The sequence below is a fragment of the Buceros rhinoceros genome, unplaced genomic scaffold (genome assembly GCF_000710305.1).
Source record: "Buceros rhinoceros silvestris isolate BGI_N320 unplaced genomic scaffold, ASM71030v1 scaffold11565, whole genome shotgun sequence".
In the NCBI taxonomy this organism is placed as follows: Eukaryota; Metazoa; Chordata; class Aves; order Bucerotiformes; family Bucerotidae; genus Buceros; species Buceros rhinoceros.
In genome coordinates, this window is record NW_010413438.1 from 1 (window position 1) to 10635 (window position 10635).

At 44.6% G+C, this 10635-nt stretch overlaps 1 protein-coding gene across 1 annotated transcript; it reads left to right on the plus strand.

The window, feature by feature from the left end:
- Positions 1-391: 391 nt before the first annotated feature.
- Positions 392-10423, plus strand: ACTR10 (actin-related protein 10 homolog (S. cerevisiae); the record flags this gene model as incomplete). The annotated part of the gene is made up of 12 exons (XM_010136729.1): positions 392-526; positions 1068-1150; positions 2806-2914; positions 4650-4757; positions 5120-5187; positions 5482-5561; positions 5949-5984; positions 6959-7038; positions 7129-7202; positions 7642-7723; positions 9154-9355; positions 10105-10423. Coding segments are annotated over 12 exons (1239 nt in total), but the record flags the coding sequence as incomplete, so codon positions are not given.
- Between the last annotated feature and the right edge of the window lie 212 nt (positions 10424-10635).

The following is a 10635-nucleotide window of genomic DNA, read 5'->3' on the forward strand; positions in this document are numbered from 1 at the left end:
CAGAGCAGAGAGAAGGGAGAGATTTAAAGGGAGGGTTTAAAGGGGACACTGTAACTTAACCTCGCCGGTGCTTGCTGAGAGCTTCGGAGAAGCTGTGGGTTACAGAATGGTGTTTCTGTGGAAATTCCGTGGGCAGTAAGGAAGGGTGCAGGGGCGTGACTGTAAACAGAAAGCTGTGCTCAGTGGTAAATAGGAGACACATCAGAATCGAGCTTTAGAGACCGTACAGAGGGAAAAAAAACTTGTTAAATGCATCTGGGAGGGAGTTAAGATGAAGCTATAAACTCTTCCTCATTCCCAGTGGCTTGCTGGAGAAACCCTGTGCGAAACACCTCTTTGCAGTGACTGAACTATCCCTGAGGAATTCCTCTGTGATCATTCCTTGGCCTAGCATGTTAAAGATGATAAGGTTTTCGACACTCAGACGATAAGGTTTTCAACATCTTCCTTTAGGTGTGGTTTTGCAGGGGAAACAGGACCGAGGTGCATCATTCCTAGTGAGATAAAGAGGCCCGATGTCGCAAAGGTAAACTGGTTTACCCGAACTGTTTAACTTTACAGTGTTTTAGAGTAGAAGGAATTTGCAGATGTGTTTTCTGACCAGCACGAGCTAATTTTCATTATCTTGTAACTGCTGCTATTGAAAGACAGTAACTAGATACAAGTAGGTATGATACCAGTGCTGATGTAGCTGGTGCTCATCCCCCAGGCAGCTCATGTTCAGGGCATGTCTTGAGAAATTTCTTTGCCTAGCTACGCTTTTTTTCCCCCCTTTTAGTTGAGGATGGCACTGTGGAAAGCTAAGGTTGAGATAAGTTACCAGTACAAAAAATTAGCATGAGTAAACCCTGGAGTTTAGTTACAGGTTGACTTTATGAAATGTTAAGGGCATAGAGCAAATCAGGCAAGAGTGAGTGTAATTCAGTATGTTCAGATATATTATCACCTATCACATGCATATGTTTTCATATATCAGATATATTTCTTTCTCTCTCCTCTATATGTATGTATTTATATACAATCACTGTCTAGTATTTAAGCTGACTGTGGATATTTTTACTTTACAGCCTGTCAAAGTTGTTCAGTATAATATTAACACCGAAGAGCTCTATTCATATCTGAAGGAGTTTATCCATATGCTCTACTTCAGGTAAGAGATACTTGGATGTTGGTTATTCAGCCACGCGTGGCTTTTCGCTGAGGAAGTTGAGAGGTGGCCGAGAAGGCCAATGGTATCTTGGGGTGTGTGGAGAAGAGTGGGGCCAGCAGGTCAAGAGAGGTCGTCCTCCCCCTCTGCTCTGCCGTTGTGAGGTGACATTTGGAGTCCTGTGTCCAGTGCTGGGCTGCCCAGTTCAAGAGAGACAAGGAGCTACTGGAGAGAGCCCAGCAGAGGCTGCAAAGCTGATGAGGGGACTGGAGCATCACTTTGATGAGGAGGGGCTGAGGGACCTGGGGCTGTTTAGCCTGGAGAGGAGCAGGCTGAGAGGGGATCTCATCAATGCTGATCAATATCTAAAGGGCAGTTGTCAAGAGGATGGGGCCAGGCTCTTCTCAGTGGTGCCCAGTGACAACAGGCACAAACTGGAATGCGGGAAGTTCCACCAGAACATGAGGAAAAACTTCTTACTTTGAGGGTGGCAGAGCCCTGGCCCAGGCTGTCCAGAGAGGTGGTGGAGTCTCCTGCTCTGGAGATATTCAAAACCCACCCGGACACCATCCTGTGCAACCTGCTCTGGGTGACCCTGCTCTAGCAGGCGGGGTTGGACTAGACTATCTCCAGAGGTCCCTTCCAACCGCTGTGGAGTCTCCTGCTCCAGAGAGATTCCAGACCCGCCTGGACGCCATCCTGTGCAGCCTGCTCTGGGTGACCCTGCTCTAGCAGGGGGATCACACTGGATGGTCCCCAGAAGTCCCTTCCAACCCCCCCGAGGCTGTGATTGGAAGTGTGACTGAACGCTGCTGTCTTGTCAAATAAAAAAAGAGAAACAAAATTTTGCAGGTGGCCGCCTGGCTGTGCCCTTGCAGGAGAACCTCAGCGGTGCTGAGATTCAGGTTATATTACAAAGAGTTAGTGTCCTGCAGCATCAGTCGCTCTCTAGAAATAAAAAGTATTTGCTAAGTTGCTTTTTAGCTGTGGCACTTACAAAGGACTTGATGGGGATGGTCGTTACAGAAGAAGTTACACTGATTCTGGTAGGGCAAAGCTCATCTTCTGTGGGTGCAAAGCTCTCTCCACGTGACAGTGGTTTGGAAGGAGGATTCTTTACCTATGGAGTATTTTTACCTCAGGAATACATCTTTTTATTGTAATTTTAGTACCTTTAGTGAATAATTAAGTTGGACTTAGTCCTTATTTTCACACTGTAAAAATCATCACTGGACACAGTAATTTCTGCACCTCAAATCTTCTGGTGTGGGTTGGTGATTTTTTGGGGTTTTTTCCTGTCCTTGATCATCACTTTTAATCTAAATCAGGACAATTCCATCCTCTTCCACTGAAATCAGGACAATGGTATTGTCATTCTTCCGCTTTTGTGGACACACTGTGTGACACTGGAGAAGACGTTAATGGCTGTTACTTGTGCCTGGTGTGGCCTTTATATTGATTTAGAAATGTAAAACCAGTTATCTAGAGCTACAGCCTGCTGGACAATAGCTCTGTAACATCAGGATCTCCTGTGGAAAATGCTGTCTAAATGCAAATGTTTAGGATTTTTTAGGAGAATGGAATATGAGAACAGGGTAGGACTTATAATACGAGCTTAAACTTAACCAGTTTTGTTTTACTGGTCTTGCCTTTTCTAGACATCTGCTGGTGAATCCCAGAGACCGTCGTGTTGTGATCATAGAATCTGTCTTGTGCCCTTCACACTTCAGAGACACGCTCACCAAAGTCCTTTTCAAGCATTTTGAGGTACATGTTTTACATAACTACTGTAGATGCTCAGCATAGCACTTGTCGGTAGAAATTTTACTTACAATCAGTACAGATGTGGACCAAAAAAAAAAGAAAATAATGCCAGAAGAATGAGAGAGGCAGAAAAAAGATGAAAAAAAAAAAAAGCTGATGGTCTTCTGGGGAAGTAGGGCTTGGAAATTGACCAAAAAAAAAGAAAATAATGCCCGAAAAATGAGAGAGGCAGAAAAAAAAAGAAAAAAAAAAAAAAGCTGATGGTCTTCTGGGGAAGTAGGGCTTGGAAATTGGACTAAAAGCCATTTTTGTTCCATTCTGATTCTTCCTGAGGCCACAAAACAGGAGCCATTAACAAGAAACCAAAAGGTTTCTCTGGCTTGTATGAAACCACAGCTCACATCGCACCGTTCCAGCCAGATCCAGTAATCCCCATCGAGTGCTGCCTGGAGCCAGAATGTCCATTTAATCACTTGCTAGTGCCCTGTCAGCAAACCTCATGACTTCTGCCAGAGTCAATACCGTTGCCTAGCACGTCACCTAACTCTGTCCTCATTTAGTTAAGAGCTTACCTGAAATTTATTATCTTCTCTGCTTAATCGGTCTCTTTGAAGAAGAATCTGAACCTAATTCTTGCTTAGTTCTAGTGGAAAGTGTTTTGGAAGGTAAATCTCTTCAAATCAGGTAGATCAGAGGTTACAGTTCTTCTCTAAAATGTGGTGAATAGTTTGTCCACAGTAGTTCTTCACTGCATGTCCACAGTGGAGTTCACCAACTAATTTTAAAATGTTGCATAATTCTTTCCTGCTGTCGATAATGTTTTCTGATGACTTGAAATTGCTGAAAGATTTCAGTGATTTGGGATATTTTTTTCCTAATTGCTTTAAAGGAAAAAAAAAGTCGCAGATAAAGCAGTGTCAGGCAAAACTGGGTGTCGAAAATGGCTTGGAAAGTCGTATTTTGATGGAGAGACTTTGTCACTCGTTCCCAGTCCAGTTAATAGTGGTGTGGGGTTAATTCTCTCTGGCTGATGTTTCCATTTGGCACAAAGAATCAGAGTGGCGTGTTGAAACAGGGTCAGTACTATAACTCCTGTCTGTGGGCTGAGTATCAGTACGTTGCCTGTAAATGCAGGATTTATTGAGATCGCTCGTCTAACTCACACTTGGAGGTGTTCCACTGAAGCAACTGTCGCTATCCAGGAAACTTGATCTATGGAATTCTGGGGAAAGAAGTAACTCTCACGTGATTTCAACCTGAATTTCCGCACTGCTTTGGGGAGAGTGTTTTAAATAGCCTCTCTGGGAGTTTGTGTGCCACAGTGTGTTATCGTAAGGCACGTTTTTATGGGTTTTCTGGCACCTTTATTCACATCTTCAAGTCTTTGTACAACATTTCAAGTAGCTGTGTTTTAGTTTCTTTAATTTCTTTTTGATGACAATAAAATACCTGATCTAAGGTGAGTTCTCTAGTTAACACTGGCTTTTCTTACAAGCCCATTCCGAGATTCGTGGTTACTGAAATCGCTGGTATGTGCCACAAATGAGCTGAACATAGAGTTTAGAATCCTTTTGTGTTTTGTTCATTATTACCCTTCCTTAAAAACTAAATTAAAAATGGATGCCTCAAGATACTGTTGTTTGGCTTTTACTATTACACGACATTCGGAGAAAGCATCGGTGCTTTGGGTGGTTTATTTCTTTCTCCCCCTTCTGTCAATTGTCCTTTTGGTTTCCAGGTACCTTCTGTTTTGTTTGCTCCGAGTCATCTAATGTCTCTGCTGACGCTTGGGATCAATTCTGCCATGGTGCTGGACTGTGGATATGCAGAAAGCTTCGTGCTGCCTGTATCCTTTAATAATACACACGCAAATTTTCCAGCAATAAGGCTGTTGTGACAAGGTGGTGTTTTTGTAGGCTTAAAGAGTGCTAAAAAGCGATAGGAAGATATCAGCCAGTCTGGCTTTTGACTGTGAGACTTGGGGAATCTGTTGCTTCACAGCCGACGTGCTAAGTCAGCGTTCCCTCGAAACCGGGGAAGGGTGTTCATAACTGCAGCCTTTACATACTAGAGGTTGGTCTTGGAGAAAAGCAGTTAGAAAGGATTTTCAGGAGCTAATGCAAGAGATTGTGGCTGGGAAAAAGTGTTTAGTTCCAGCAGGCTGAAAACTCCTAACAAAAAAAGGAGGATTTCCTGATCTTCGTGTAGATCTATGAGGGAATTCCGATCCTGAGCTGCTGGGGTGCTCTTCCTCTGGGAGGAAAGGCTATCCACAAGTAAGTTCACAGCTACAAACCCCAGCTTACGCCTGATTTGTTTGTGAAAGTTCATCTTTGATTCGTGAGCAAAGACTCCTGTTGAACGTGACCTAAATCCTAACTGTTGCTGTCACAGCAGATTTTACCACTGCTCGGCTTTTGTTAATGTGGTAAAAGCTGTGGAAATCAGATCTGCTTCGCCGTATGCTTAAGACCGTCGGCAAAGGGAATCAATACTGTCCCTTAGGCGTTACACGAGGCTCAGCCTGAGTGAGCGGCTGTCATTAACTAACCGAACGGGCCCTGTTGCAGGGAGCTGGAGTTCCAGTTGCTGGAGCAGTGCACGGTTGATACCGGATTAGCGAAAGGACAAAGCCTTCCGTCTGTGATGGGTAAGGTCTCTTCGATGTGGTGTCTGTGCTGTGAACTTGCACTGGGGAAAGGGATTAGCACTAACAGTGAATAAAATGAGCCTGGTATTCACCACGTCTTACGTGCTCTACTTCCGTATCTGCTTTCATAACTCCTTGCTCTGTATTTAACAAGAGATAAGCCACTCGTAACGGCAGGCTGAGATGAAAGTTCTGTAGTAATTCTTCAGTCTGTTCTGAGAGAAGACAAACTTTTCATTTCTGTTCTTAATATTCTTTTGTAGAAACCTTTAAGAGCTGCTGTCAAAATGACACTTCAATGTGTGAAGTGCAATTCAAACTTAGCTTCATTCTTAAGTTCTCTTTCTACTCAAAAAGCTTTGGTTCTAAGTTATTTTTTCATTTCAGGCTCTGTCCCGGAGGACATAGTTGAGGATATAAAAGGTAAAATGTTCTGCTTCATGAATCTCTGGTTTGTTAAACTGAGCAGAAGAGTTTGATGATAACAGGTGTGTGACAATTTACATTTAGGAATTCGTTTTACCTTCTCTGTTTACATATTGCTTACCTGCTGGAAGGGCTTGGAGAGTTCTTCCTCTTTGAAAGCAAAACTGTCTTTGGGCAGGACTTGGATGAATTCCTATAAAATATTTCACGTGCCACAGATATAAAAATACATACAGTCACAGAAAAGAGCAACTAGTATATATCCCTTGGGCCAAATCAGGAAGAAATCCATCAGTGAAATGCAAAGTAACTTAAATGCAGCTGGTGTTTTTTCAGCTAGAAGTTGCTTTGCGAATGGTGATGGCCTGTGTGGTGAAGGGTTGTGTCCATGTGACGGACCTTTATGAAGGAGTAACTCATTTGTGCCACGTATAAATAAGTGTGTAGTAACACTGACAGCTGAGATACAAATTAAATTGTGCTCTGTCAGTGTAGCCTGGAGGAAAAAAAAAAAACCCTGGAGTTCTTAGAGTGCTGAAAAGTTGCCCTAGGAAAAATACTGCCTGCTTACAGCTCGTTTGAGAAGTGAGCAGGGTCCCATGTGAAGCCATGGCGCAGGACCTGCAGTGGTGTGTTTGACAGCAGAATACAACCCCTGGCTCCTTGTGGTAACCGAAGGCACGATGAGTAATGTCCTTCTGTCTCGAAATCTTAAATGGCTGGCCTGAGAAAGCGAGCTTGCCTGTCCTGGCAGAGCTTCAATGTCAGCTTCGTTTAAACTCATGGTCTATGTGGCATCCGAGCTCTGCTTAAGTGCAGAGACCAGTTTTCTTTGCATTTATTTGATAGTGTCTTGGACTAGGAAAGGCCTTAAGTGTGTGCTCTTCTCTAAATTAAGCAAAATCACTGTCTTTATTGGTGATGAAAGGCTCCAACAAAATGTCTCTTCTGCCTGTTTCTTTTCTACAAAGTCCGGGCTTGCTTTGTGAGTGATCTCCAACGTGGCCTGAAAATCCAAGCAGCCAAGTTCAACATTGATGGCAGCGCTGAGGTGGGTGGAGAATGAAGCTCATCCTAGTCTTTCGAAGTGGATGTAGCCTTTTTGCTCCCTAAAATAATGTGTATTTGTTTTCATTTCTAGCGTCCTTCACCGCCTCCAGATGTGGACTATCCTTTAGATGGAGAAAAGATTCTCCATGTAGTTGGCCCCATCAGGTGAGAAGGGCCATAGCAGAGTAGGTACCTTTAGGAGGATGTATTTTCAACTCAGAAACACATACGTTTTAATGAAATTGAATTTTCATGAAACACTTGCATATGGTTTTAAGACTTTGTGCTGGGCGTGAGGCAAGCCTGTAGTAAGCGGTGTCAGCTTCTCCAGAGGGCTCGTGGTGAAGATGAGAGCAAACAGAGTGGAGGGATGGGGGACACAAACGGAATATTAATGTGTGGTGGTGACAGAGGTTTAGCAGAGTGAATGGGGTGTTGTCTCCTCCCCGCTGGCACCACGTGCTGCACGGGCTGTATGGCAGAAGAGGTGATGATGTGTTGTCAGCAGGAAGCCTGTAGTTATTTCCAGCTCTGCTGTTCTTGAGCATGAGCTCATCATGTCATGTTGCTTCTCATTAACACTCATTTCCTGCCTTTTCAACAGAGACTCCGTTGTGGAAATACTGTTTGAACAGGATAATGAAGAGACCTCTGTTGCCACTTTGATCTTAGATTCACTCATTCAGGTATCTTCATCTTAGAACAATTTATGGAATGCTCCACCCTCAGAGAACCTGCTGTTACAAATGTGTCTGGAGCAACACCCTTGGTGTGGCCGAACATTGAGCACAGCATGATTCCTTAGCAAGCCACCGTGTGTCACCCACTCCGTCATGGTGTTCTTACTCCTTGGAACAGTGCGGCAGTGTTTGTGCTGGGCGTGAGGCAGGAGAGTGAGTCCAGGAGAGTGTTCTAAGGAGCAGTGCTCACCCCTCAGCAGAAGTAATAAACCAGCTTGTGTTTATGCAGGGTCGAAGCTCCACGTTTGTAGCGAGGAAGCATTAGCTCATTCTCAGTGTTAAAGGAGTTACGCTGCTTGAACTGAGATGACACTGGAGTTCTGTTTCTTCCTTTTTCCAGGTGCTTTGCTCAGAGTTAGACTTTGAGTCCTGCAGACTGCTGGTTTACCTCAGGTAGAATAAAATGAGTTTGGACATCTCTATTACAGGCAGTCATTTAATTAGACTTGTGGAAAAATGTGTTGGCATATACAAACTGCTTCATTTCTAATATATTTAGGAAAAAAGCCCATTAGAAAACCACTATAAATGGAAATTTTCATTACCTAGTGGTGTATTTATGTTAATTAAAGTTGACTTTAAAGTTATTGATGCCTTTTAAATTAGTTTGCTGAGACATAATTTACTGGCGAGCCAAGGCCTGGATGGCTTGACAAACGCTGCAGTTAGCATTGCTTATAAAAACAAATGATGTAACAGGATCCGCGCCTGCAGCCCTCACCTCTGCCTCTAGGCATTTACCTGGCGCTGCTCTTCGGCCGGAAGACAGACAGACGTTACATTTCTGAGTGTTAAAGAGCATCCAGTTAGTGCCTCTGGACAAGGGGACCGCCGCAGCCTGGAATTGTTTACAAAGGGACAGTGCAGAGGGCAGCTTGTGAGGGCACAACTGGCAAAACTTGGTCTGCTGGTGCCTTTGTGTCCTCTGGCTGGATGATCTGATGCCTCAGGCAAGCTCCAGTAGAAACCTTTTCTGCCACCGAGACTTGCAGCACCTTTCTCCCACGTGGAGCTGAAAAGAGGCCATCTCCTGTGTGACAGATTTCCCTCTCTGAGAGCACTGGTTGAGGCATCACCTCTCTGGCACATCTTCTCCCAGAACTCGTGGGAATTACTGTCACTGGCTGCTCTCTCTGTTGTCTTGGCCTGTCTTGGCTGAAGGGCTTTACAGGGACTCCCAATGTGCCCGTAAAAGCACCAGCTGGGCAGTTCCACAAGTCTGGGGAAAAAATTCCCTTGGTTATATTTCAGGTGAGAGGCAGCAGCTGAAGCGCAGAGAAAGACTGACAGAATTTCTGACGGACCTGTGAATGCTGCTTCACGTGACTTCAGTTAAAGTGTTTGGGTTTGGTTTTTTTTATTATTGTTTGCATTAGTGTCCCATAGACACCAGGAAGCAGCTGGCAGAGAACTTGGTTGTCATCGGTGGCACCGCTATGTTGCCAGGATTCCTGCACAGGCTCATGGCTGAAATCAGATACCTGGTAGAGAAACCGAAATACAAAGAAGTACTTGCCACTAAAACCTTCAGAATTCACACTCCACCTGCCAAACCCAACTGCGTGGCCTGGCTGGGAGGTAAGAATGCAAACAGCGGCGGTACAGAGTGAAAACCAGACCTTCCCAGTTGGCTTTGTCATGAACCGACAGCAGTAAAAAACAGGCGAGCTGTCGAAACCGAGCTGCAGCGGAGCTGCCTGGGATTGTTGCCCTCCTGGAAGAAACAGTGTGGAGTAAAGCTCCCTCAGGGCCGTTTGGAGGGCAGAATGGCACTGCAGGTTGCGGAGCTTTGACCAGGTGACGTTTGAAACAGAAGGGTGGGAGATGAGGTGGTGACTGCAGTGCAGGACGGAGTGACCGCTGTGTGGTGGCACCAGTGGAGGGGTTAGAGCAGAGACCGGCCGCGTGCAGAAAGAGCTGCCCGAGTTAAAATCGGGTGTAATTAGTGACTGAGGGGCCATGAGCGATGGAGAGGCCGGAGGCTGCCAACTCCCCGTGCTGTTCTCGGGAGCCAGTGACACACAGAGCAATTCTGTGAGGGGTTTTGGATGCTGTTAGGGACAAAGAAGGACTTGCCGTGGCTAGCAGCTCTTTCTGGGAAGGTTCTGAGGTCATTAGGAATTCATGCCTTCCTAAACCTGCAGTTAGTGAGCTGAACCCATCTGGTGTGTGTGACCTGTGAAGGTAGATTTTATTTCCATATGCTTTGAAATGTGATTATTTATAGAAGAAGAATAGTTGAGATTCCTGATGGGAAGAAGTAAAAAAAAGCATTTCAATATATCAGATTAATAGAACATTATTTTTTCTTTCCCCCATTAATGTAGGAGCCATTTTTGGAGCCCTTCAGGACATACTGGGGAGCCGCTCTGTGTCCAAAGAATATTACAGCCAGACGGGCCGCATCCCTGACTGGTGCTGCCTTAATAATCCCCCTCTGGAGATGATGTTCGATGTTGGGAAAGCGCCCCCACCGCTGATGAAGAGGGCTTTTTCTACCGAGAAATAAGCACCTAAAGGCTCCTCGAGGATCCTCCTCATCTCTTTCAAGTAGATATAGATGTGCTGGCTTTTTGCTTTCTTTTATATTGTCATCTGTGTGTAACACTATTAAATAGGAACAATGTGGCGGTTTGGAACCGGGAGTATGCTAGTAGGTACTAACGCTATTTAAAACCGCATCCAGTTATAGTTGAAAAACTTAATTCCAGCAACTACCGTGTGATTTTTGTCCACTCCTGAAGAAATTCTGTGCCGTCATTTGTCGCTGCTGAGTTGTTTGTTATTTATCTGTACAGTAAATGACACTGTTGAGAGACTTTGTTTTAAGATATTTTGATTTTTAATATGCTTAGAAG